Source organism: Carettochelys insculpta, chromosome 31, assembly GCF_033958435.1.
Source record: "Carettochelys insculpta isolate YL-2023 chromosome 31, ASM3395843v1, whole genome shotgun sequence".
NCBI classification, from domain to species: Eukaryota; Metazoa; Chordata; order Testudines; family Carettochelyidae; genus Carettochelys; species Carettochelys insculpta.
This window is the reverse complement of record NC_134167.1, coordinates 7959469-7986292: the sequence shown is the minus strand read 5'-3', so window position 1 is coordinate 7986292 and position 26824 is coordinate 7959469. Positions and strand designations below refer to the sequence as shown.

The 26824-nt window shown below is 57.0% G+C and overlaps 2 protein-coding genes across 5 annotated transcripts in view; both read left to right on the top strand.

Annotated features, from left to right (window-relative positions):
- The window catches only part of LOC142004408 (G protein-coupled receptor kinase 5-like), a 54868-nt gene extending 46420 nt beyond the window's left edge, over positions 1 to 8448 (top strand). For 2 of the 4 annotated variants that reach the window (XM_074982061.1, XM_074982062.1), the window contains exons 10-16: positions 440 to 477; positions 1170 to 1259; positions 1450 to 1658; positions 2132 to 2269; positions 2682 to 2819; positions 3367 to 3496; positions 4089 to 8448. In XM_074982061.1, coding sequence (XP_074838162.1) covers positions 440 to 477; positions 1170 to 1259; positions 1450 to 1658; positions 2132 to 2269; positions 2682 to 2819; positions 3367 to 3496; positions 4089 to 4570 — 1225 coding nt within the window. In that variant the 3' untranslated portion in view covers positions 4571 to 8448. Of the gene's footprint in view, positions 1 to 439; positions 478 to 1169; positions 1260 to 1449; positions 1659 to 2131; positions 2270 to 2681; positions 2820 to 3366; positions 3501 to 4088 lie in introns of all 4 variants that reach the window. The other 2 variants (XM_074982063.1, XM_074982064.1) reach the window with 2 other exon arrangements.
- Positions 8449 to 16069: 7621 nt separating this feature from the next.
- On the top strand, positions 16070 to 26277 carry STAR (steroidogenic acute regulatory protein). The gene is made up of 8 exons (XM_074981713.1): positions 16070 to 16194; positions 19162 to 19344; positions 20473 to 20586; positions 22147 to 22274; positions 22361 to 22519; positions 23372 to 23553; positions 24471 to 24564; positions 24848 to 26277. The coding sequence occupies exons 2-8, from the start codon at positions 19281 to 19283 to the stop codon at positions 24953 to 24955; spliced, it is 849 nt and encodes a 282-aa protein (XP_074837814.1). The 5' UTR covers positions 16070 to 16194; positions 19162 to 19280; the 3' UTR covers positions 24956 to 26277.
- The last annotated feature ends 547 nt before the right edge of the window (positions 26278 to 26824 follow it).

Below are 26824 nucleotides of genomic sequence, written 5' to 3'. Positions count from 1 at the left end.
TCCCTCCCTCTCTCCCCTTGCCAGGGACTGTGTGGGATCGCTCCCTGCAGGACGCCTCCTGGCCAGCCAGGCAATTGGAATGCTGCACGCTGGCTCCTGGCATCCCATTCTCTGGGCCACTCTGCGCTCGTCCCAGGCATTGCCCATCACCAGTGGCCACACACCCTGCTTGTCCACGGCTTTCCCCGGACCACTGGTCCATGTGCCAGGCACGATGTGCTGGGCTGTGCCCTCCCTCTTCACTGAGGAGGAGCTAACCTGTCCTCGCGGCCTGGGACGGGAGCCCCCACCAGACCAGCCACCGCCCGTCAGTGGCACCAATCCAACTAGCAGTTCCCCATGAATCACAGGATCCTCCAGCCCCTACCCCAGGGCACTCAGCTTGAGCCAGCAAGCCTGGTTGGTACCATGCTGAGCTGGGCCACTCTCTCCTCCCCAGGGATCTGAAGCCTGAGAACATCCTGCTGGATGATGACGGTGAGTGGGGAATGCTGGGGTGTGGGTGGGGCGGGGATCTGCCTGGGACTGCATAGCCCCTTTGTGGGTTGGTGGGCACGTGAGCCCAGCTGGACGCTCCTGGCCTGTTTCTGTTCACTGCGTCAGCTTGTGCTGCATATTCTGCCTGGGCTGGCCCCCAGCCGAGCCTCCTCCCCGGGCAGGACACAGGTTCCCTCCTGCCCCAGCTGGTTTGGCTCATCCCACAGGCTGGGGGTGGCCATGCTGGCACAGGGTTGGCAGAGCACCAGCTGGAGGAGGTGCCTGAGACCGAGCAGCCGAGGAACCTGGGGAGAGAGCTGTCGGGTCGGGGGCAGACTGGCCTGCCAGGAGAGGTGGCATCTGCCTGAGGTCTCCCCACCCCTTTTGTAGCCGAATCTGGGCCCCCATGGCTGTGAGATGCTGGCTCTCGGATCAGACCAAAACGGGATGCTCTGCATGAGGGGTGCTGGGCTGGGAGTCCTCACCCAGCCCCAGGCTGCTGCTCTCACCCAGAAGTGGCTGCATTTTGCTGTTGCTTGGGGTAGGGGCAGGGCCCTGCCCTGCGAGGGGGCAATATCGGTGTTTCATCAAGCTGGCCTCAAGCCCCCTGTGGGCTGCATGCTGAAGGGCGGCGCTGGGAGGGGGTAGCCCACTGCTGACCCTGCTGATTTTCCCCCTGCCTCCTGCTGCAGGGCATATCCGCATCTCGGATCTGGGGCTGGCCCTCAAGATTCCGGAGGGCGAGATGATTCAGGGCCGAGTGGGGACTGTCGGCTACATGGGTAGGTGTCGGGGGTAGGTGGGCCTGGGGGCGGTGGGGAGGCAGAGTGCCAGGCCCGTGCCGCGGGTTGTGTGCTGTTGCTGTCAGTGGTGGGGCGCCTCTCCCGCCAGTGGGCGGCCTGGCTGGGGGCTGGCGAGTGACTGACTTGGATGGGGTGTGTCTGAGGGCTGCCCCCGGCTCTTGCCTCCCAGCTCCAGAGGTGATTAACAATGAGCGCTACACCTTCAGCCCCGACTGGTGGGGGCTGGGCTGCCTGATCTACGAGATGATCGAGGGGCGGTCTCCGTTCCGCGCCCGCAAGGAGCGGGTGAAGCGGGAGGAGGTGGAGAAGCGGGTGCAGGAGGAGCAGGAGCTGTACTCCGACAAGTTCACCACGGATGCCAAGGCCGTCTGCCGCATGGTGAGCCGCTGTGCCGGTGCCGGTGCCCAGCCCTCCCTGCCTGGCTCTGCCGCCACCGGCCCTTCGCAGCTGGGGTGCCCCACCCTGCTCCACCAAGGGTCCAGTGTGGGTCTAGGGGACTCCTCCCTGACTCCCCCGGGGACTGCAGTCCAGAGCCGGGTGCCCTGCTGAGTGGAAAACCCTGCCCTGGAGATGCGGCTCTGCCAGCCTACAAGCTGACATCTTCCCTCAGCCGGCTGCTGCCTCTTGGGCCGTGCTGGAGGTGTAGACACAGCCTCAGCCCCTCTGGGAGTGTGAGCTCCCCGGCAGGGACCCCTTGCTCAGGGTGGGCTCTTTGGGGACAGCAGGTCCTCCCATCCCTACACGGGCTCCCTGATGCTATCCCCAGGCTGTGAAGGTAGGGCCTCTCCCCGCTGTTTGTTCGCTCAGCACCACCCCCCAGTGACCCCGGGGCCTTGGTCCCTTGTCCCCAGCTCCTGACCAAGGACCCGAAGCAACGGCTGGGCTGTGGGGTGGACGGGGCCACCCAGGTGAAGCAGCACCCCTTCTTCAGCACCATCAACTTCAAGCGCCTGGAGGCTGGGGTCATAAAGCCATCGTTTGTGCCGGACGTAAGAGCCGGGTGGGGCAGGGTGGTCGGGGAAGGGCGGGAAACGTGGCCTGGGCCAAGCACTGGGGCGGCAGGGGGCACAACTGGGTGCTGGACCGGTGGCAGTGGGCACACGTTGAGTCTGAGGGGGTGGAGCCCAGAGCAGTCAGGGAATGAGACCCAGAGCGCTCTGGGGCTCTGGGTCTGTCGGCCCTGCAGTTTGTTAGAGCCAGTCAGTCCCCTGCCCCGGGCTGATGCTCTCCGGGGGCCCTGCAGTGCCACGGTTTGGGCCCCAGAGCATGCTGGGGGGACATCAATCCCTTGCCCCCATTGATGCCCCTGGGATCCCAGCAGCATTAGGGGTTTGGGCCCCAGAGCATGCTGGGAGCAGTCAGTCCCCTGCCCCACACTGACGCTCTCCGTGGGCCCTGCAGCCTCGGGCCGTGTACTGCAAGGACGTGCTGGACATTGAGCAGTTCTCCACCGTCAAGGGCGTCAACCTGGACCAAACGGACAACGACTTCTACGCCAAATTTGCCACGGGCAGCGTCTCCATCCCCTGGCAGAATGAGGTAAGTCGGGGCGTGGGGCTCTTCAGCCGCAACAGTCGAACTCCTGCTGCCCCCATGCCTCTCTCTGGCATGGCAGCTGGCAAGGAGGGAGGCTGAGTCCAGCTTCCGCTTGAGGCGGGGACATATGGCCTGTCTGAGTGCTGAGCTCTTAACCTCCATGCCAGGGCATGTGACCTTCTCTCCGGAGGTGGGTAGGCAGCTGGGCCCCGTGGATGGCTCTGGAAGGACCATTGACCATGCTGGGATCCAGGTCTGGGGCCCCAAGGAGGATGGTCCGGCCACAGGGAGCTGCCCCGGGGAAGGGCAGGCGCCCTATGGCTTAGACAGAGGAAAACAGAAAAGAGCCTGATCCTTCCCAGGGCACAGGGCCATTCCTCGTCTCGCTGGCTCTCAGGGATGGTAGCGCCAGTGTGCCAGCACCTCAGGGTGCCCTGCCTGGCCAGCGCCCTGCTCCCAGATGCTCAGGAAGCCTGCCTCTCCTTGCCTGAGGGTTGGGCCCACCCCGGGCCACCTCCCGCTGAGCTGTCCCCTCTGCGCCTCTCCCCAGATGATCGAGATGGAGTGCTTTAAAGACCTGAATGTCTTTGGACCAAACGGGACGCGCTCCCCAGACCTGGACTGGAAGCAGCTCCCCGAGCCCCCCAAGCGCAGCCTGCTGCAGCGTCTCTTTTTCGGCGGCACGTAAGGCCTGCTCTCTGTCCTGCCCGCCACCCCAGAGGCATGCACCTGTCTGGGACCCGGGCCCTGCTGGGTTCCCTGCATCCCACCCCACAGCAGATGCGGGAGTCGGGCCAGGTCCATGGCTGCACTCAGGCAGTGCTTGCTGCCAAGGCTGGCTCAGCTCTGGCCGTGTCCAGCCCAGGGGAAGCCCCCTCTGAGCAGCCTGGAGTCAGCAGCGAGCCAGGCTCTGGCAGAAGTTGCTGCATGGCTGAGGCTGGCTCAGCAGTGCCCCTCATGCCCCCGCGCTGTTTGGACGCCATTGGCCCGCCCTGGCCTTGGCTGGTTGCTGTACCGTTGGTATGAAGGTCTGAGACAGCCCGGATTCTGACCTTCGCTGGGAGAGCCCCCAGGCAGGGTGGTGCCCTGCCAAGTCTTGCAGAGGCCCTGGCCAGGAGGGAAGCAGTGTGCTGGATCCAGTCAGTCTCGTGCCCCACGCTGCGGCTCTGCAGGGTCCCTGCAGCGCCAGGGGTTTGGGCCTGGCTGGGCCTCTTGTGGGGGAGCTCTGCGGGGGGTGTCCAAGCCCCATGTGACACTCTGTCTCCCCCACAGCCGGCCGACTACACCATCAGCACCAACACCCACTCCAACCTCCCGACGGGTGTGAACTCGCATCCTCCAACACCCAACTCCACCTGCCTAGGCTGGGCTGTGGCGCAGGCGCCTTCCTGACCCCCCTGCTGCTACCGTGGAGACCCTGCTCCATTAGAGCCACGGCGGGCAGGCGTGGAGCTGCCCTCCTTGCCATCTCAGGGCCGCCGGGAAGTGATGCTGAGGCTGTTGGAGCTACAGCTGGGTGGAGGGGGCTGCACAGGTGCCCTGCCCTGCTGGGCTGTGTCGCTTGTGGAGGACGGGTGGGAAGATGCAGCCCCACCCAGGACTACAAGCCAGATGTTCCAGCTTTACCTCATCCCATCCCCCGGCCACCAGCGCTGGGCAAACCACGGAGGCCCCTTTGCACTGGCAGGGCCCTGACACAGCTTGGTGCCAAACAGACTGTGCCAGGGAGCCTGGAGCGCTGTGCTTGTGCATGACACTGAGGGGAAGTCGCCGTTCCGTCCTCGCTGGGTGGCCTCTCTCAGCTGCTCCCGCTCTCCCCTGTGCCCTGCAGGGAAGGTGCTGTGGGCATCTGTTGGCGAGCGGGACACTCCTTGCTGCTGTCTCTGGAGGGGTTTGGGAGAGCGGCGTGGTGGGGCTCTCGGCCCCGGTGGGAGCCCCTGGCTGCTCTGGCCGACTAGGGGCTGGGCCCAGCCGGCTGGCTGCAGAAACCAGGGGCAGGTGTGCAGTATGTATTGTAGGTGCTCTGCTCCTTCCTGTGCCTGTCAGGTCTCTCCTGCCCGGGGGGCCCAAGCTGGCAGAAGCCGGGGTGGGGTTTGCTAACGGGTAAAAACGTCTGCCCCGACAGTGGCACGCGTGTGATTCAGCTCTCTGCCCTGCTGCTCCCCTTGGGGGCTGTGGGGTGGGATTGGGGGAAGCAGAGTGGACCTAGGTGGGGGCTGTGAGTTGGGAGTGAAGGCTGCCACAGAGTGCTGGGCTGGGAGGTCTCAGAGCTGGAATAGTGGAGGGCTGTGGGTTGGGATTGAGAGGCACCAGCAGAGCGCAGAAAGGGGCCAGGCTGGGGTAGCGGTAAGGCTCCGTTTGAGTGGGCCGGGGCTTTGGGGTCACTAAGGCCATCAGTCCGTTGTACCCATGCCCCCTTGTTGCAGGGAACTGGTGAAAGGCCAATGACCAAACACCCCCATTCTCCAAACGCAGCACCTCTGACTCCCTGCAGCCGAGCTCTCCTGCTCGAAGCCAGTGTCCTGAGGAACCGGTGCCTCTTTGGCTCCTGCCCGCAGAACGGTGCAGCCTAGCAGCCTACGGCAAGGGCTTGTGGCCTGGGCCCTGGACTGGGGCGTGAAATGAGCTGCCCTTCACCTTGGAGTGACCTTGAGGGAATTGTCATCTCAGCAGCAGGCTGGGCAGGCTGGCGCTGGGCTCTGGGGCCGATGGTCTCAGGCAGGACCTGAGTGCCACTGCTGGGTAGGGAGGCAGCTGGCGGGAACCTGTTTTCTAGCACTTGCCGGTGTGAGGGGAGGTGCCTGGCAGGGGGCAGGGAGTCCAGCCCCAGGGCCAGCCTGGGCCGTGTTTTTGCCTTTAGGGTCTCTGCTGGCCTGGTCCTGGGAATGTCTGTTCTGAACCTATTTGGTGCTAAAGCCAGAACCGCCCCCGCTGGAAGAGCCTCGGGCTCTGAGCAGGGCACAGAGTTTCTTAAGCGCCAGCTCCCAAGCGCCCAGCGAGTGTTTGCTCAGAGCTCTTAATGCAGCCCCGGCTGAGGTCAAAGGAGACAATCTTGTCTCAGGGCCTGGTATCCCCACCCACTAGGGCTGGTTAGGGAAGGGAGCCCCTGGCCCTGCCTGACAGCGTGAGCAGCTCCAGGGGAAACACCTTCAGCTCCTCTTTCCCTGAAACAATTCCCTCCTCCCCTGTAGCCCTGGGGTGCTCTGCCGAGGCTGCTCTCTGGAGGTTGGCCTGTGAGGCTGTGTTGTCCAGGAGCCAAATCTCGGGCTGCACCCGGTGGAGAGTGGCCGACTCCTTGTGCTTTGGGGCTTTGCCCCAATCCCAAGTCCAGCACACAGCCCCCTTCTCTTCTGCCTGCCTGCTGCTCCCTCGGGAGCTGGACAGCAGGGGGGAACCAGGGCTCTGATGGGGCACGTAACCCAGCTCTTCCGGGCCAGCCGTTGGCCGCCAAGGGAGCTGGGCGTTTTGCCTGGCTGTGTGGCTCTTCGGGGCCCAGAGAAGACGTTCCCAGGGACGATCTGGCCGAAGAGATTCCTGTCCCAAGGGTGGGGCGCTGAGTTAAAGGCAGGCTGTGCTGTGCTGTGCAGTCCCACTAGAACTCCCCCTCGTCCCTGGAGCAGTGGGTCTGGCTGCTCAGCTGGCCCCAGCTCTGACCACAGCCACCTGCCTTGAAGATCAGCTGTTTGACTGGCATCTGACCGCCTTCTCCCCTCCCCTCGCGCTGCTGCAGGATGAGCCTCGCACGTGGGGCAATGGCAGGTCCCACGTTCCATGGCCTTCCAGCAGAGGCACATCTCTTGTGGGGAGTCGGCCGCCAGGACTCTGCGGGAGCACAGCAGGGCGAGGGGTTTGCTTGGTAGCTGGGCAGGGGGAGTCTTCCCCTCTTCAGTCCAGTTTGCACTGGTGGAAATGGGAGCTGAGCTCCTGTCAGTGGCAGCGGCAGTGCAGTGCAGCTGGGCTGGGGCAGTGGGGCTGCGGCTCTGGTCCCTGGTGGGGGTCAGGCTGGGTTGTAAAGTAGGGACGAGCCAGTGCTGGTGAACGGTCGGCTGATGGGGGACGGGAGAGGCTATTCCAAGGGAGCGGTGAGGGTCTGGATTCACTCTCTGGATGAGTCTGGCCCTGCTGTTGGCTTGGCTGGACCAGCGTAGGCAGTTGTCCCCGGGCCTAGTGTTTCAAACAGACCCGGCGCGGGGTGGCCAGAGCTCCAGGCCCCTTTGAAGTGCCACAGCAGCTGCTCTGGCAGGCGAGGAGTGGGGGTGCTGTGGTGTGGTCTGGGCACCACTGAGAGCAGACTGCCCTTGGCCTGCCTCTTCCAGGGCATACAGCTGGGCCCCCCTCCCATCTTGCCCTGGGTCTGTGGCAGCTGTTGGCACTGCTGGGCACAGACCTCGCTTTGCCCTAGTCTCAACAAGCTGGAAGCCCAAACATGTCGGAGGTTTCTAAACCCCCTGGACTGCTGGGCAGCCTCAACCTAAATTTAGAAACCCTGAGCCCTGTATCCTTGGTTCCAAGAGTCACCAAAACAGACGGTGCTGGTGAGTTATTGGTGCTCGTTTCCGTTGTGCGTTTCCCTCTGCTTGGAGGGAGAAATCAGGCGGGTTGGTGTTGGCCAGTTTCACTACCTGCTTCTGCAGGCTGCAGCGTGTGAGTTGCAAATGCAGCTGAGGGAGATGTAAAAGCAGACCTGGTGCTCTCCACTGGCACTTTCAAGTTGATCCAAATGCTTTGAGATGTTCTGTGAAATGCTTCATGTAGCAGTCAGTCAGTCTTGGGCCTATGTGGATATGAGCATCCCGCTGAAAAATACAAGCCGATGGCTCTGAATGGGAAAGGTCATTTCAGATGCTTTCTCTCTTATCCCTGGAGCAAGAGCAGCAGCTCAGAAATAATCCCCGCTTGGGTTTTTTGAGCAATGTGCAAAAATTCTGTATGGGGAACGTGTGCGCAGGACAGGGAAAGTTACTTGAACTTGATCATAGCCTGCTCCATCTCAGAGAGGAAACTGGCTTTGGATGCCATTGAAAAGGGCAGAGTTGTGTGTTAAGCAAAGACCTGCCTTTTGCTTAAAAATTGCTCCATGGCCCATGGATGTTGCCCCAGGGATGGACTGTGTGCCACATGGATGCTTTCACGAGTGGTCAGGATTCCAAACAAGACTGAATCCCCACCCTCACCCCCTGCCCAAAGACGCCTGTATTTTTGTATTTCCCTTTCTCTCCGCATCCAGGTTTTGGGTTTGTCTGTTTGTTTGTTTGTTTTTTTAACACTGTAAAATCACGGTTCTGGTGTCTTTTGGTTTGGTTTTTTTTTTTGTATATTTGTAAACATTTGTAAATATTTGTATAGCAAGTGCCAGGATGTACATTTTAAAGCTGAAAGCAGCAAACCAAGCCACGTGGTGACTTGTACACATCTGTGTTTCAGGGATATTTTTAGGGGGGATTTAAAACAAAACAAATGCAACCTCGCAGAGGAAGAAGAGGCTGTCACTTTATCCTGGTCAAGGAGAGCCCCTCTTACACACCTGTATTTTTGTAGTAAGCTTTTACAACGTTCTAATTTGTAACTTAATTACAAGACTATATTATAGGTGTTTCTCTCTCTCTCTCTCCCACATTTCGTAAACCACTGAATTTCGTGCATGGTCATTTTTGTTTTGGATTGTGCCCTTTTTGCAGCTGTGGGCGCTGCAAGCATTTTTGGTTTTCCTGCCCCCACAAGGAACAAAATACACTTTCCCCTAGGCATAAACTCTGCATGTGGAGGGGAGGCTGTCTGTTCACTTCTAAGCCACACAGGGTTGGCAGAGCCATACAATAGGAATTGCAAAGAAGGGACCGGGTCCTGCAAGCAGAGCCAGGCAGCTGGACTCTTTTTGGGCTCCATGGGGCTGGTGGGCCAGCCCGGGTGCTGCACCTCCCTAACCCACTGGCTGTGCAGGGAGCAGAGACCAGGCATCAGCCTATCCCTGAGTTCACATCCATACATAAGGCTCTCCCAGGAGGCAAGAGCTCCCTTTGCAAGGGCCATCTTCCTGCCGCACTAATGTTCCTTAGCTCTCACCCCTGGGTGCCAAGGCCTTGAACGGATGTTGGTGCTGCTGTTGCTATCTCGTAGCCAGGGATGGGGAAACTGAGGTACAGAGCAGAACTATTCCTTAAGGGGAACAAAACGACCGAAGCGGGGCTGTGCGCTAAGCCCTGGCTGCTGCTCGGGAAGCAGAGGCTGGTGGTTCGCTGCCGGGCCCCAGTGTGCCCTAGTGGCCCATCACTGGTGCAAGGGGGATGTAGTCCCTGCTTAGGTAGGACTCATCTGACGTCCTTCCTCCCGCTCCCCCCGCGTACGGTCAGCCATGAGCCCCTTTGTCCATTACGCACTTGCTGAGTGCATCCCCTGTATCCCTTGAGCAAGGTGAAACCAGTGTTTGAAACCCTTGCAGGGAGCTCCCTCAGCCACGAGGTGGCCCCAGGGGCAAGCTGTGCATTCAGGGTCACGTTTTCAGCTCAGCGTGCGTTGTGGGATCATGTGCCCGACCAGCTTAGCCCCTCTGGGGGTCCAGCTCCAGGGTTCTGTGGCTACGGCCTTGCAACCAGGAGAGCTGCGGCGGGAATGGGGCAGGGTAGAGAAGGATTGTGATGGGGTTCTGGGGTCCCCCAAGCTCTGCACCCCGGCCGTAGGCAGGAGAGTCTCTCACTTAGCAGGAGAACAGCGGGTTTATTAGCCGACAGGACACAGCATCGTACAGAGGAGTCAGTGCAGCAGGCAGAGACAGCCAGTCCAATCCATGTTGGGGAGAGGAGGCCCCAAGGGGCCCCCAGAGCTGGGGCCTTGCCCCCTCCTTTGTCTTTCTCTCCCTCAGCCCAGACTAACCGCTTCCAACTCCCAGTTCCAATTCAAACCCCTCAGGCTCCACCTCCTCCTTTGTCTGCAGTACAAAGGTGTTACCTGGTCGTCAAGGTTACCCTCAGCAGGAGCCCCACACCCTCTGTGAGCCACTCACACACACACAGGTATCCCCCACTTCATCACAAGGATTCTAGTGAACAGATGTGCCCTGTTGTCCTTGCACAGGGGCAGCTGCAATGCACGGGGCCTGCATGCCAATAGCTCTAGCATAGCTGGCTCTGCAGGAAACGAGGCACCGGGCCTGTCTGCCCTGGGCTTTCCACCCCCTACCTTGGCAGGGAGGGTAGCTTGACAGCCTGCCACCGCCCTCTGCAGCACTCCTCATCCTGGGCTACTTCCCTCCAGGCCCTCACGCCGCCTATGCTGGAGACAAGTCCCCTCAGTAGTCGCCAGGTACAGGATGGGACAGCAGGGCCAGTGGCCCCCTGCTGCACGTCCCACAGGGGCTGCAGGAGCCCCGGGGAGCAAGGCCCACTGTGGGGTGGCTGGGTCACACCTGTTGCCCCAGAGTTCTTGTCACTGCTTGCCCTGCGCCCTGCGGTGTGTTCCCACCCACCGTGGGAGCTGGCAGACATGGTGCTGGCTGGGCAGCAGGGTTGCTTCTGGCAGTGGCAGGCTGGGTGGTGGGGAGGGGAGCTGGATTCTAGCCTCTCCACCCTTCCCTAGCTGGTTCCCAGCTGCACTGCAGCCCCCGCCTTGTGTCCTTGGTGTCCCTCCCCTGGGAGCTGTGTGCTCCCTCCAGGCTCTCCCTGGGACAGCACCTGAATGGGGCAGGAAATCCAAGGGCAGTACCAGAGCCTCTTGAGGCCTGGGGCATGGGCATAGGAGTTGTAACCCACACATCTAGGTGTGGGTCGCTGCCCCATGGAGTGGCACCCAGACCACTTCTCAGAGAGAGACAGGCTGCTCTCCAGCCGCCACTGAGAGCCAGCAGATTTCAGCTCAGACTGTGGAGGCCCCAGGTTTGAGTCCACCTGTTGGGCAGTTAGAGATGCCCGCGGGCCTCCCTGTATCCTAGCCTGACACAGGTTTCACACTAGAAGAACAAGAAGTCCTGTGGCACCTTATAGACTAACAGCTATTTTGGAGCACAAGCTTTCGTGGGCCAAGTTTCACACTGTCTGCCAAGGCCCCTCGCACACCTGCAAGCTTCTGCCTTCAATCAGCCCCAGCCTCCTCCCACAGGTGCTCCCAATGAGGCCTTGGTGCAGAGAGAAGGGGCTCTTTCTCTGGCCTTTGCCTGGGGGAAGCCAGAGCTGCTTGTGCGAGAGAAGACTCAGTCCCCAGCTCCTGGAGAACCAGGTAAGGCGCGCTGCAGTGACTGGGACTGAACGCCCTGCCTGCGTCTGCAGGGTTTGTCTGGGAGGCTGAACCCGCATTTTGGTGGCACTGGAAGCCCCTTGGCGCTGTTCACAGCGAGGGTCGGTCCCTGTGCAGTAGAGCTCAGTCTGAGCCAAGACAGACCAAGGGAGGGTGCTTATCCCCATACACTTGTGTGGAGGGGCCTGGAGACTAACCGAGGCAGCGGGCGGTCGAGCTGGGAGCTGCTCCTGTGTCTCTGGTGCCTCGTCCTGCTCACCCCCCATGCTGTGTTCAAGCAGGGGAGCGTTGGGTGCTGGGGCACTGCAGGGAAAAGGCCCGGCTCTAGCGCCACAGCAAGGGCCCTTCGCTGGCCAGAGGCTAAGCAGCGCTGCTTCTGCCAGAGCCTCAGGGTGGCTTTCCCCTTGGATTTTGCCCCATGCTGTCTGCAGGGTGAGCTGGGGCTCCCAGCAGTTCCCAGGCCCGGGAACGGCAGGTGGCACGGGCTGCCGACTGGGACTGGTGAATGAGGTTGGCCCTTTGTAACATGCTGAGAAGAGGAGCTCCCTTGGGGCCTGCCCCTGGCTGCCAGTGGTGTCCACGCCTGGTGGAGCGGAGGTGCTCCAGGCCCCTAGCAAAGACAGGGCAGGCTGCTACAAGCAGGGATTTAACCCTTCTGTCTGGCACAGTTGCAGACAGCCTGGGCCTGGCTGCAGGAGGGTCAGTCAGGCTGTCCCCGATGGCCAGAGCTCAGTCCAGCCAGGCCCTGAAAGCAGGTGCTGCAGCTGGTGAACCCTCTGGGCCAGGTTCCCAGCCCGTGCAAACTGGCTTGGCTCCACTCAAAGCAGCAGCTTCCCTGACTGAGGCCGCCTGTAGTTCCAGACTGAGAGGCACCATCACTTCCCCAGCTTGCTGCTTTAAGGCGGAGCTAGGAGCTGCTCATACTGCCCTCTGCTCAGGCCCTGGCTGGTGCGGTGGCAGTGGAGGACGACGGCTGGAAGGTGGCAATCTCATTCTCCTCATAGGCAGCGGGGCTGGCCAGGCGGGGGCCTGGCCTGGAGTGCCCCCGGAGCTGGAAGCAGATGGTGTACAGGAAGGCCATTAAGTGCAGCAGGCACACACAGCAGAAGATGGCCACCACCACGATGGTGTGGGACTCCCATGGGGATGGCTCCGGGCCCAAAGGAGACCAAGTCATGTTCTTGGTGAGCTGGGGCCCACTCCTCGTCTCTGCTGTGTGACTCATGGTAACCCAGGCCCTCCCTGGGGGAGCCTGCGCTCAGCACCGTCTGGCTGGCAGCGTGGGCTCATGGGCCGGGAACTCCAGGCACCTGCAAAGAGAGTGCGGCAGCTGTGGGCTCTCAGTGACTAGTCTCCGCTCCCCTTGGCTCTCCGAACCAGCTGAGCTGAAAGGGGCCAGCCTTTTCTTGCCCCCCGCTCTCCCGCCTGTTGAACTGCTGCTCCCAGCGGCGGGAGAGAAGGCAAATAACATGCAGGAGCACGCAGAGGTGACCAGGCTGGCACCACCCTGCCACTGGGGGCAGTGACAGAGTGAAGAGCTTCCTGGCCTCACAAAGCTTAGTTTCTCCAAGCAAAGCAGTGCTGGAGGCTGCCACGGTTCCTTGTATGCTGATACCTGGGGCAGCTGCCCAGGAGAGAGTTAAATGCTGCCCAGCTGATGAACAGAGCGCACACTGCCGGCAGCCTGTGTTTCTGTTGGTGGTGTACATCCTTACGTGCCTCAGTGCAGATGACAAAATTTATTCCGTATGTGGACGGAAAAATTTAGGAGGAGCATTGGCTACAGCCGGCTGGGATACGGGAACTAGTCTGTTCCAGCCAGTCCTCTCTGGGCCTTGCGCTCTGGGCACCAGGGGCTCGTGTGCATCCCCGCCTTGCCGTGCTGAAAGCAAACCAGCCACCTCGGCGAGGAGATCAGCCAGGCATCCCTCATCTGCACAGCCAGCCAGCCTGCATGTCCGTCCGCAGGGAACCAGCCGCATCCCCCAGCGCTGGCACCTACCTGACCCTCCGTGGTGCAGCAACTGAGCCTCTTGTGCTGCCAGCCATGAGCACCTTCCGCCCAGCCAGCCCTGCTCCCTCGCCTGCCTCTCCAAGGTCCAGCTGCTGGTGGGCTCCCTGCAGACGGTGAGAACAGGGAAAATCGCCTCCCTGCCTGTTGCTCTGGAAACCAAAGGAGCCAGGGAACCGTTGGCTGTGTGCGCAGGTGGGCTCAGGCCGGGCTGGCGGGCCCTCCCCCTCCTCACGCGTGAGCCAAGCAGGTGAGGGCCTGCTCTGCTCCAGGGGGCCAGGGTCGGAGTTGCAGCACTTGGCAGCCCACCTTCCAGGCTTCCCCCCTTCTCCAGCAGCCGTCTTGCTCAGCCCCCAAGGGGCTCGGCTCAATTCCAGGGAAGCAGTGCTCCCTCTCTGCCCTGGGGCTCAGGGAGGATTCACCCAGGGTCGGGGGCCAGATGTCTGTGTTTAAAGGGACAGTCCTGGCTTTATCCCAACCTTTTCTGTCCCTGCCCCCGTCCCTCCATCAGTACTGGCAGGTCCTGCTGCTGCCTGTCGCTGATGGTGGAGGGGGCGTGGAAGGCTGGTGGTGGGGTGAAGGTGTAGCACCTGGGGCCGCCTACTCCTCCTGCTGGTCCATCAGTGCAACCCTCGCTGTGTGCCAGCTTGCAGTCCCAATGTCCCCCTGCCAGCGGTGGAGACAGGCTGGTTCCGTGTCACTTCTGGCCTGGCCTGATCAGCCTGTTCTGTGCTCCCCCTCTCCCTGTCTGCTCCACGCTGTGCTTCTTCACCCCGTCAGCCCTGCTGTCCTTCATACCCCCTCCCCGCCCCCTGGGTGGATCCTGCTCCCAGCACGGAGCTGAGAACAAGGCTGGAGCACTCAGCTCACCAACAACTTGACCCACAGGCTCAAGTGCCTCTGGCTGGGGCAGCACCCCAAGAAGACCCAAGACCCTCTGGCCGGGGGTACATGCCAGGAGGAGCCAAGCCCTGCACATGCCAAAATCTTGCACGGGATCAGCACTGTGGCTCTGGTGTGGGAGGGGAGGGGAGCAGCATTCGCTGAAAGCTGAGCGCTGGGGCGGCTGCCCGGGAGAGATTCAGGGGCTGCCCAGCTGATTAGCAGAGCGCCCACAGCCGGCAGCCTGTGTTTCTACTGGTGGTGCACCTCCGCACGTGCCTCGATGCTCATAAAATTTATTCACCCACGGATGGCAAAAATTACAGCGAACCCAGGAGCAGGGCGATTTCCTGTCTGTTCACACCCTGAGCCTGTAGGCGACACAGCAGCCCCCCCCAGGCAGAGGTTTAACATCCTCTTCACTCACTCACGCACCCCACCCTGGGTCCTAGCCCTAGGAAGTGAGGGGCTGCTCCATCCCATAGGTAGCCTCCCACGCTGAGCCGCCTCCCTGGCCAGGTTGGCTGGAGCTCCTGCAGCCGCGTTCCCTGGTGCACAATGCAGCTTTAGGGCTTAACCCCCTCTTGCCTGTACTGTAGCCTGGGGACAGGAGGTGGCTGGGTAATGTCGGTGGCTGGCAGCAGCCTGGAGTGCCCGCAGCCGGCCGCCTGGGCGGCTGTTGTTTGGCGAACATCTGCACATGCTTCCGTGCGCGTAACAAAACTTATTCCACCCACGGACAGAAGAAAGGAGGGGGAACCCTGGCCGGCACGTTGAAGTCTGTGTGGGGTTGTGTGCAGCGGTGGGAACACATTTAACTTCCAAGTGCGCCGTTACCAACCACGCGCAGGGTGCCACCGCCTGGTCCCCACAACAAAGGCGCGCTGCTTTCATCTGTTGCCGGGGCAGGGGGGAGTAGCCCAGCATCTGGAGATGTGCTCTTGTGCACGGGCTTTCCCTAGCACAGGCGGAGCTGGGTGCTGCCTGGCTTTGGTGAGTTAGTGCCCGCAGAGGCGCTGCCCGCTCTGTGAGGCGGTGCGGCCAGGTCAGTAGGGGTGCTGGCGAGCCGTGCAGAGAGGGCACTGCTAGCCAGGGCTTGGCCACGTGCTGGTCTGGTTCAGCTTCTCTCTCAGGCTAGCCCAGCCTAGGCCGTGGCTGCCACCAGGAATGGGCCTCCCATGACTGAAACATCCTGAGCTGCGTGGCCCTGCAGAGGGGAGGTGTCTCAGAGCATGGGGGTCATCAGGCCGTGCACCCCCGCTGCAGTCAGATGTGACTCTCACTCAGCAGGGAGAACAGGAGCTTTATCAGGTGACAGGGGCATCGCATAGAACAGACTTGTCAGCACAGAAACCAGAAGCTGTCAGTACAATCCATCTTGTGGAGAGGGGGCCTCAGAGGCGTCCCTGGGCCAGGGCCCTGGTCCCCTTCCTCCCTCTCCAGCCAGACGAGACTGCCCCACTCCACAGCCCAGTTCCAGCTGAAACCAGCCAGTGCCCTCCTCCCTCCTTTGTCCTGTTCCCCTGGGAAGAAAGACGTCACCCCCTTGTTCAATCGGGTTGGTGCTGCTCTGCCTACCCACGGTCATCAGGATGACACAGGGGTCCCAGCTGCTGCCCTTGTATTCCACCACTCTGTCCAGGTCCCCGCTCCCAGAGCCAAGGCCCTGCTCCAGATCCCAGTGATGCAGAGTGGGTGAGTGACAGCTGGGCACAGCCTGCAGGAGGATGGGGAGTGGTGTTGGCCGCTGCTGTCCCATCTCAGCGGCAGGGGCCCTAGGCATACACTGCCCACAGCTGCCTAGGAGACCACTCAGCTTGGGGCAGCTGCGTATTCTGCATACCCCTAAGGAGAGCCCTGAGAACAGGGTGACTTATCACCCGACTCTTCCCATGGGCCCAGCTTGGGCACCCAGGCTGGTGGCGTCAGCTGAACAGCAGAGAGCTGGCATTCAACGGGCGGGGTAGGAATGTTTTAATTTCAAAAACTGGTGAAGTGTCACAGAAAAATTCCCCCCATGTGGTTCTACCTGCTCAGACCAAAACCTGGCCACATAGCTGAGGTGGGACTTTGACGTTTGGGCTAGAAGGACAAAATGTCCTTGGGCGAAATGTGCCTACCATCTATGCTGTTTTGTTTTCCTTCTAGGGATTGTGGCTGACTTCATCTGGCCACTGGACGTAAAGACCTCCATCCCTCCAAAAGCCACGTCCAGCCCTGGAGCCCTTGTATGCGCCCTGCGGCATGCACGACCAACTGGTGAGTCCTGTCCGCGCAAGTTCCTGGTGAGACAAGTGAAAGGCCCTTACCTAGGCAAGTGGAAAACACACAGACTGTTTGGAAAGCCACGTTTCACCCCAGCCCTGTTTGCTCAGTGGGATTTGAGCCTGGCAGGTGATTGAAATGGGCCGATGTCATGAGGCAGGCCAGCTCCTGGCTTTGCTTCGCTTGTGTCATTTGCAGCCAGGCCTGATAGTTTATCTGTTGGCATTAAAACAATCGCTCCTATTCCTGCCACAGCTTTAAGGAATCGATTGGACTGCTCACTTAAAGGCTGGAGGTCTCTTATCTAGCAGGCCAGAAAAGACAGTTTGTTTCTATGCAGTGTCCTTCCCGCAGGCAATGACAAGAAGATTAAGGGGAGGGAGTGGGGGTAGCATGTGATCTTGGACGAGGAAGCGGGTGGAGGGAGAGGAGGTTCACACACTCTGCTGGGAGGGGCAGGTGAAGTGGTGATGTGAAAGTCTGTCTCCACCATCCACCCAGCAGCTGTTGGGTGTTAAAGTTGCTCTGGCACCTGTGTACCTCTGCCTGTGCTCATGCCTGGGCCTGCTGCAGGCTCCCAAATGGTGATGCCTCCCCGGTGGAAGGCTTGTGCCAGGGTGGCTGGGCAGTGTGTATGGTCTCCGGTTCAGGAACTGGAGGCTCCTGGCAGATGGGGCGCAAAATGGATGTCTTGCTCTCGGGGGTAGTAGTTAGTTGTATTTTGGTAGCACTGGGTGCTGTGCCAGACTGTAACTGGAGGCAGTCCCGCAAGAGCTCACGAGATAGCAGGAAACCAGGGGATTGACTTGGCGATGGTTGTCCTGCAGCCCAGTGTTTCCAGGTCCCAGCCTGGTGCCCTGGCCACCCAACCCCTGCAGGAGGCCTTTGAGGCTGGGCTGTTGGGTTAGTGACACAGAGGGGGCTAACCTCACACCTCCCCTGTTTAGCAACATCAACGGGGAAGGTCAGGCCCTCCACACAAGGGTACGAAAGTTGACGTCAAAGGAAGCAGCTGGTGATTCACTGGCTTTCCTAAGCCTTTGTCTCTGGGGCTGTAACTCATCTGGGAAATGTCATCTTAGCCTTGAGCATTATCGTTTCTCTGTCAGTGTACCCACCCGTGCTGGGAGATCCTCCAACCTCAGGAGGAGATACTGGCCCAGCTAATACCTCCATGTGGGGGGACTTCCCCTTCCCATGATGACTGCAGTTGTATTGCACTGCTTTGGGGCAGACCTGGGCTCCGAGCCCAGCCCGGTAACCTGAAGCAGTCAGTGTTTCCCAGGCCAGAGGGCACCACTGTGATTGGCTAGTCTGGCTTCCAGCACTGCTCCAAAATCCTTCCTAGAGCAGAGCTCCTTCAAAAAAAAAAAAACAGCCCAGCTGCATTTAACAATGGTCCCAGAGCGAGAATGCACCAGCAACCTTGTTAAATGGTTCCAGCGGCTTCACCTCCCAGCCATTGGCTTGTTGGGTGCTTCCCCTCTGGTGCCTCGGTTTCCCCTCTGTGAAACGGGATAGTGGCCCTGACCACCTCTTGGGGCCGTAGGGGTACATAAATGCCTGGTGCTGCTGTTCGTGAAGGTTGCGTCAGCCCTGGATGAAGCAGTATGTGCCCTGGAGAGTTAGAATCCTCCACTGTGCCCCCAGGGGAGCAGATGAGATGGGAGCCCTCTCTGCCTATAGGGCTGGTTCTGCTGCTGCCCCCTCCCCTCCTGATGGACCAGGCGAGCTCCCTTTCCTCTGCTGGGTGAAGTGTGTGCTGGGAGGCTCTAGTAGGAGCTGGTTTCTGCCTGCTAGCCTGGCACAGACCCAGGCTCTGGGGTAGCGAGTCTGGCCCTAGCGCACACAGCAAGGAAGCTGCAGTATGTGCCCGTGTTGACTCGCGCACCCACACCTCCTGGGCCAGGTGTGGTCAGGGTGCCCCGAAGCACGCAAGGAGCAATGGGCCTGCTGGAAAAAGGTGCCTGTGAGGTGGTAGGGTTGGGTTCCTCTTCCCCAAAGCCAGTGGCTCTGTTTGGTCCCAGGTGGCTCTGGGGCTGCTGAGCTGAGAAGATGGCTCGAGGCCTGGGAGGGTGACTTCTGGCCTGATCATAAGAGGGGGGCCCTATGCTCAGAGATGTCTGCGTGGGCCCATCATGGTTCAAACCCGCATTTCCCCCCACCTTCGCTCAGGGACTGCTGCCCCCCCAGCGTCTTTGCTCAGCCAGGGCTGCATCCCTCTCCCACCTAGTGTCCAGCTGGAATCTGCAGGGGCTGAGCTGACAGGCTGCCCCTCTACCCCTCCATGCCCCTGCTTTGCTAAAGCTGGAGGATGAACCCCTTGGGAGGCGTGCGTGAAGCTGGCACTAGCTCTGCCCTCCAGGCCCCACTATGAGGACCAGCCAGACAGTGCCTGTATGCAGCAACAGCAATGCCTCCCACCCACCCCGTTCCTGAGGAAGCAGCTTCCATTGCCAACCCCTGAACCATCCATTGCCCCCCTGTGCCCTCCCACACCCCTATGGACCTGCTCACGCAGCATAGAGTGATCGCTCTGGCCCAGGCATTGCCAAGCAGCACCCCCTGGGGTTAACTGGAGTTCCTAAGCCCTGGGGACAGCCTTTATCACAGCTCTGTTCAACTCCTTCCCTGGGAGGGAGACTCACTCTCCAGCCTGGGCTGACCACAGGCTACCTGGCTGGGAACTGGTACAAACAGTTTAGCAAGAACACCTGGCCCTGACCCGCTGGTGGCCTTTGCTTTGGGACTAGGTTTGGCTAACTGCTCAGCTGCTGTGCTGGAGAGAGAGAACATCTGGTTTGGCTGCAGAGGGTTAACAACAGCCAGGGCAGATTTGCTTGTTTCCTTGATCAGCTTTGCCCCTTGTAACGCTGCCCATGACAGATGCATGAGGCATTTGGCCTTGGCCTCTCAGCAAGCCTGAATAAGTGACGGCTGGTCTTATCTCCCCACTGACAGACTAGCATCCTTCAGCTGATGTATTTAAGGCTGTGCGGGAGGCAAGCTGCAGCAGTTGCACGACTCCAGCAGAGGCAGCCCCGGAGACGCAAACGTTGAGCTACAACCAGACGAGAAACATGCTGCCAGCAACTTTCAAACTGTGTGCTGGGATCTCCTACAGGCACCTGCACAACCTGACTGGTGAGCAGGGCACGCAGCAATGACTGGGAAGGAGCTGGGATGGGGGTGGCTGGCTTAAAGGCTCAAGAGCTTACCAATCAGGCATCCTCTGCTGTGTTACACTGACCCTCAGCTGACAAACTGTCATAGTTCCCTTGGCAGTAGCGATCTGCCCCATGTCCCTAATTGTTCCAGCTGGCCTTAAAAAATCTAGTAGCTGCTCCTCTTTTTGTTGCCAGTCCACTCTCTAGAGCAACAGGTGCAGGATGATACCTTTTTCTGGCTGGAGAAGAGTCCTGCATCTCCAGGGAGGCTGTTGTTTATAGTGCCATAAGTGTATCTCTGTGCAGAGCAAACATACCCTGCCCTGTTGGGCCCCTAAAAAATGACAGATGACCCTCACCACATGCTAAGTGTCTGCTCTCTTCCAGATTGCTAGTGACCAAACCCCTGGAGCCAGAGAAACATCCACCAGATGCTTTTTGGCTTCTGGATTTGTCAGGCTCTGTGGGGCTGGGGAATGATTCGAGGGTTGGATTCCATGTGGTACCATGTTTATGTTGTCAACCTTTTCTGTGGCAAGGATTGTTCTGTGGGCTTGGAAGGAAGGAGCCTTTCTCCCTTCTGCCAGGGGGGCTGTTGCATAGAGTGGTGTACAAGTGGGCAACCGCGCCCTGCCGTGTAATTTGAAAAGCAGGAGCTACGTCCGTTTTTATAAAACAGCTTTGGGGTAAGCTGAAGTTTCCGAAGTTGTGAACTTGCTAGAGTCCCTCCCTGGGATGTGGCTAGTACCCTTCCCCGGGGGCTTTGTGAAGCCTCAGCCATATAAAATTGTTACACTCAGCTGGAAAGGGAGCAAATGGATTTTTTTTTTTTTTTTAAGGCCCAGCATGCCTGCAGAAATCCAAGACAAGGGCTGTAGCCACAGGCCACTGCTTCAGAAGCATATAGATGAGGCTAACCTCTGCTTCTGTAGCTGTAAAGACCTGACGAGTCAGGGTGGAAGATAAAAGTTAGAGAAAAATCAGTGTGGGCCTGGTGAGAGGAAATGGGTGGAGACAGAGCCTGTCTTTGCCTAGCAGAGTCCTGAGGAGTGGAGCTGTGAGCTGCATAGCTCTTTTCACTTCAATCTCACCTCCTCCTTTCCAGGCTTGAAGAAGCAGGCTGCAGTTGCCATCAGCCAGGAACTGAATAGACTCACCTTTGCTGGCTCTGGGCCCAGTAAATGGATCAACCAAGTTCGTCGGAGGAGCTCCTTACTTAGTAAGTACCAGTCTGCCAAGTGCACACCGATAGTGTGTGGGACAGGAGGGGGAACCTGCCCCATTCAAGCCTATGACAGTCCTCCCCACAGGACTAGCCCAGCAGTTCTCAACCTTTTCCAGATGGGGAGCCATTCTGACAGTTCAGGAAGACTGGGTGACCCACAGCAATTCAAAATATGGGGGCGATGGGAGAGCAGAGCTGTAACTAGCTAATTTTGTGCCTGAGGCAAGACTATAAAATTGTGCCCCTCATTGTTTATATTCACAATAGTTATTTATAGAAATAGAAATAATAGAAAAGGGGAAATATCTTCATAAAGCAATAACACTATATTCACTATAGTTAGTCAGTTGGGGTGGTGGAAAGACACTTGTCCCCAGACTGCTTCCCCCAGCTTATGCCCCACACTCGGACTCCAGGAGGCTAGGGGAGACACATTCAGCAGCTCAAGGGGGCTGGGGGAGCCTCACTCAGAGGCTGAGAGTCACTGGGGCTGAAGGGGAGCTAAGGGTGTCTCACTCAGGCTAGTAGTGTCTGTGTGATTAAGGATTCAGCTAGGGCCAGGTGGTGGCAAATATACACAGTGCTCTATGGGTTAGGAGTCACAGGGGCTGAAGGGGGCTAAGGGTGTCTCACTCGGGGGCTGGGAGTCACTCAGGCTGCAGGAGGCTAGGGCAGTCATGCTCAGGGACTTGTAACAGAGAGGGAGCTGTGCTGGTCTATATACTATCAAAACAAAAAAGCAGTCCAGTAGCACTTTAAAGACTAGCAAAATAGTTTATTAGGTGAGCTTTCATGGGACAGACCCACTTCTTCAGACCATAGCCATACCTGAACAGACTCAATATTTAAGGCACAGAGAACCAAAAATAGTAATCAAGGTTGACAAATCAGAAACTAGGGAGTCACTCACAGGCTGGAGGGAGCTAGAGGTGGCACAGAGACCTGTGTCTGGAACCTGGCTCAGGCACAGAGCCCTGGCTGGTAGACCCAGCTCTGGGAACCCTGCTGAGGTGTTGGGGGAACCCCATCCCTGCAGAGGCTGGAAGCCAGGGAGCTGAGCAGCTCTGCCGTCCCTTCCCATTCTCAGACTTAGGCCTCCACTTCACCTGAGCTGGGCGCTGCTCCTCAGGTATGCAGTTCTTTGCCCTGCAGCTGAAATGGTTCCCAATTTGCTTGATTTGTTTAACTAACTGTGACAGCTGTTAAGCCAATTAAGAAGTTGAGAACCACTTCAGGAGTTATGAATGGCTTCTTAATAGCCACCTGTGGAGCTGCTCAGCCCAGCCATGAGCCATGTTTGGCTCCTGACCCATAGGTTGGGAAACAAGCTGCAGCAAACTCAGCCATGCTTCTGCCTATCAAAATGCACTAGCTTATTCTTCTGCAAAATAAATATGCAGAAAGATAGCAGGAAACTATCATCATGCTGAAAGCCCCCAGCGGCAGGGGACAGAATAGCTTAGCTGAGCTCTGTAGCGTGATGGTGTTTGGCCAAGGACAGAGCTGCAACCAACAATGCTTGAAGGCCGAAGTAAAACCCTCTACTCTGTTCAGGCTCCAGGCTGGAGGAGAAGCCCTTCAATGAAGCGGACATGTCCTACATTAAACAGGGAGAGGAAGCCCTTCAGACATCACTCCGCATTCTCGAAGAGCAGGATGGCTGGAAAACAGAGACCATTGCGGTAGGATCTCTGGTGGTTTCTAAGGTGTCCTTTCTTAAATGCACCTAGGGGAGCTATTAACCCTGAGTCTTTCTGATTTCTTGTAGAGGAATGGGGACAAAGTGCTGAGCAAGGTGCTCCCAGACATTGGGAAGGTGTTCCGGCTTGAGGTGGTGGTTGACCAGCCTTTGGACTGTGTATATGCTGAGTTGGTGGAAAGAATGGAGCAGATGGGAGAGTGGAATCCAAACGTCAAGGAAATCAGGGTAGAGGCTCTACATTCATTCGCTGCTTGCTTTGGTGCCGCTTCAGCCAAGGACACAAGAATGTGCTTTGCTGGAGAGGGGCTAGTGAACCTTCTTAAGCTGGGCACCTGTGGTCCACGAACACTCATGGGTTAGACCCCTGCACCCCCATGCCCAATAACCATTTAAACTGAGTACATGAGGAATTTATCTTATGGCATGTTCTACATACAAAAGCTTTAGTAACAGACTTTGACCATAATGAAGGATAAACAATGCCTATGGTCCAAAAAATTCCCAATGGTGCCAGATTCAAGAGGTGCAAGTGTACATATTATAAAGAGGGAAATGTCTGGTGTGCCCCAAGGGATAATACCTCAGGGCTGGCAGATGTTCCAGCCTAGAGTGCCAGAATCAAGCTTCTCTTAGAAGGCAGACCACTAGCTCTGCCTTTCAGCAGACATGGAGCTTGTTTGGCAATAGCCACAAGGTGTCAGCTGAGGGGAGAAGTCCATTTCTTTTATCTCAGCAGCCAGCAAGTCCAGGTGGGTATGAGTCAGTGCTGGATGTGTGTTAAGCCACCTCTCACACTTAAACCTTGGCCCCCAAAGTGCAGCCTACAGCATGGTGTATATTTGCTGCCACCTCACCCTAGCTGAATCCTTCAATACATCACACGCCCCCACATGGTTCCAGGAAGATGGAGGCAGACAGCAGTCTGGGTCTGGGGAAAGGAAAACTGTGCAAGATTTCTACTAGTGTGACGCAGCTAGTAACATACATACACTACACTCAGACTCTTAAAAGTAATGACAGCGTAAACAGCCATAGTATGCTGGCTCTGCCTAATGCTGTGTTATTGTTGCTGTCCAGATTCTCCAAAAGATTGGGAAAGATACGGTGATCACCCATGAAACTGCCACCACCCCTGGCAATGTGGTTGGACCTCGGGACTTCGTCAGCGTCCGGTGTTCTAAAAGACGCGGCTCCACATGTGTCCTGGCAGGGATGGCCACAAACTACGGCGCAATGCCAGAACAGAAGGGATTTATAAGGTATAAGACACACCCCCCACAAAAAAAAAAAATAAAAAGCCAGAGCAGCTCGTTTAATAGACAAGAAAGGGTATCTGCGCCCAGGAGGGGCTGTTCCCAGCTTCGGTGGACGTATGTGTGCTAACTCTGCTCAAGTGAGCACCTGCACACAGCAGTTTAGCCTAACCACTCCAGTACAGAGCAGGACCTGTCTAACCTAAGAGGCCACAGCCTGCCTGCAACAGCTTAAGCAGAGCTAGTATTGGTATGGGGGCTCCTCTGGGAGCTGAGGCTCTGTACTTGGCGGCTCAACCTCTTCCAGTCTGGTGTAGCAAAAGGACATGGAGGAAAGTACCAGTGAAAGAGGTGAGCATGTCAGTTGGGCAGGAAATTATCTCCTCCATGCTAACTAGTATGGAAGAGTCTAAAGTATAAGGGAGGCAGGACTCCTCCTGCCCTGCTTTTTTTTTTTTTTTAAACTGGTACTGCCCCTCCTTCCTCTAACACTTGTTTAATAAATGCCTCCACCTCTGAGGCAGCTCACACCTATTTCTAGGCTTCAGGCAACTTTAGCTCAGTTATTTCCAAGAAGCAATGGAGTTCCACACTCAGTAATGACTAGCATGGTGGGGGTAGCAACTCATCCACCACTTATGCCCAGCAGCCAGACTAGGTATATGCACTCAATGCAGTACTGATTTTCCATGTCTGTTAGGAGGAGCTGTTCTTCACAGCCCCATTTTTAACCTGATTTCTTAAATTGGGGCCAAGGGCTGGAGAAACTTCAATCAGCAGCAGGATCAAGTTCTGGGGCAAACCTTGGCCTGAGACAGAGGGGACAGGAATTGCCACCCTCCTGCCTTTAAAGCTGTTTCCACAGAAGATGGCAAATCCTGGGGTCTGGTTTGCTAATGCCATGTTTTCTTGCCTGTCTCCAGAGCTGAGAATGGACCCACCTGCATGGTTCTCCGTCCACTGGCTGAAGATCCATCACAGACCCACCTAACTTGGCTGCTCAGCATTGACTTAAAGGTAAGGGCAGGGTAAATGGCTTTCAGACAGACTCCCTTGTGAGAAGGTGGATGAATGTCAAGGCTAGAAACTGGTAACCAGCTGCTTAACTTCTTGATGTGAAATTCACCCCAACAATGGAATCTCCAGTGTGAGGCAGGTGAAAGCTATTTCAGCTTCTCTGAAGTTCCAACTCTTTCCCTGCAGAAAGATTTGGTTTGTTTTATCCAAACCCACAGGCCAGCCTCACTGCAAAATTGACTCCTTGCAAAGCCACACTCCTTATCCTGTTCCTCTTTTTCAGGGCTGGCTGCCTAAGACAGTTATCAACCAAGTTCTCTCCCAGACCCAGGTGGACTTTGCCAACCAGCTACGCCAGCGCTTGGCTACTACCACCACCGTCAGCTGCTGAAGTAGTCACCACTGCTCCCTAATCAACTATTAACCCTTAGCAGTATTTGCATATTCAGGGATTGCCAGATGCCAACCTGACATTTGATGATCTCATATCAGGTGTTTTGAATCATGCATTTTGGAGTAAAGAAGTGGATAGTATGTAAGGGGGGGCTTCTGTTGTTTGAGTTCAGATTGTTAATGCTACATGGAGTTCATAATGGGTACTTAGGTTTCCAACCACCACAGGCTCCCTTTTTATCTCAACATAACATATCAGATCTGCTGGTGTAAGCAACCCCTGCAAGACCCACAGAGAAGGTATGTTTAAGTGACTAAGCTACTGCTCTAGGTCATTATACCTAGTAGGATTTAGTCCTGATGGCTCTGCTCTCCTGTAGCTTGATAATTTCACAGGGAGCCTGAGTTTAAGGCACACAACTAGAGCCGCAACTTAACCTGCAGCCTCTAGTCCCTTTTGTGTAGGTCCTTACAGTTGCCTGTAGCACAGCAACACATCCTTTAGTCATAAGTGCAGAAGTCAGTTACAGGTTTAAAATTTAGATTGTGTCTTGCAAGATTCAAAAATCAATCCAGAGACAGATCCTCTTTTTGAGCTGTCAGTGCAAAGGGTGATGCACCAAGCAAGCCAGCCACCCATTTTCTTTAAATTACTTTGCTGCTCTTTTCAGTCAGTGAAGTGTACACCTCTAACCAGACTGATCTGCTGAGTACAACTGGCTCAGGGTAGTTGAGACTGTAATGCTGCTCAAATATAATGTGTACTTACACAGCCATCCCTGAAGAGAGGGAGAGTAACTTGTCTGGGTTTTCAATAGGCTGGGTACTGTCTGCTTTGACTTCTCCAAAGACCTTTGATAAGTCAGCATATTAGGACAGTGCATTTTTGTAAGCTTATACTTTGACCTAAGAACCCCATCTACCAGCATTAGTTTTGCACTCAGTGGAATTTAGCTGTAGGAAGTTAATTTATAAAGCCAGATATTTATTTTTCTTGTATAGACATGCACAATGGACTATTTAATATTTATTATCTGACTACAGAGCTCTAAGCAGGTTTACTTTTAGGGGGAAGGAGCACCTTAAGCCAGTAGAGAGATCTTAAACCATGCTTGTCTTACCTTGTAGCGTAAGATTGGTTGATTCTGGGAAAGTCAATGCTTGTACCCTCAGAGCTGAAATAGGACTATTGCTATGCAGAACGCTAGAATATTGTCAATGTAAATCAGCAGTAGCCTAATGTAGGGACTTAGTTTAAATAATCCCATTTGAGTCTGATGTGTGGCTGCTTTTAAAATAAACATCTGAAAACAGATTAAAGTTCTGCCTGGCTCTCTTTCTCCAACCCATAAAGAATGCACCTGTAACAAATCCTTACTCCCCCTTATGTCTGGTAACAATACATGCTCTGTGACAACAGCTGTGTGGCATCAAGACAAACCACAGATTAGATGCATACTCCTCCAGGCTATGGAGAGGTTGCAGGCATTGGATAAACTACCTTATCTAAAATTGCTGAGGCTATGCAACTTGATATGCTTGAAAGCCTGGCCCCTGGTACTTAATCTCAATTCTGCCTGCTCTCTCCACCCAAAACTCCAGCTGGTTAGTTAGTGCCACAAGGCCTGAAAGGTTTGCTGCTGGTGGTCTCTGCAGATCAAAATAATTTTTATCAGGTGTTTATGCATCCTGCAAGGCTATTCACTAGAACCACAGAGTCCCAAGAACTGGACAGCTAAGTTTAAGGTGAAGTGCATTATGACTCACTCCTATGAGGCAAGACAAAGTACAGCCTTTAAAGTAAGGCTGTTTCCCAAAAATGCCTGCAAGAAAAGCACATCACAACCCACCCTAGTCAGGGCATCCC

What these genes read in the sequence shown, in the direction of transcription:
- STAR (XM_074981713.1), top strand. Translation starts at nt 19,281, where the DNA reads ATGCTGCCAGCAACTTTCAAACTGTGTGCTGGGATCTCCTACAGGCAC. An exon ending in GGAAAACAGAGACCATTGCG is followed by an intron (nt 22,275 to 22,360) that starts GTAGGATCTCTG and finishes GATTTCTTGTAG; the next exon opens with AGGAATGGGGACAAAGTGCT. An exon ending in CAAACGTCAAGGAAATCAGG is followed by an intron (nt 22,520 to 23,371) that starts GTAGAGGCTCTA and finishes GTTGCTGTCCAG; the next exon opens with ATTCTCCAAAAGATTGGGAA.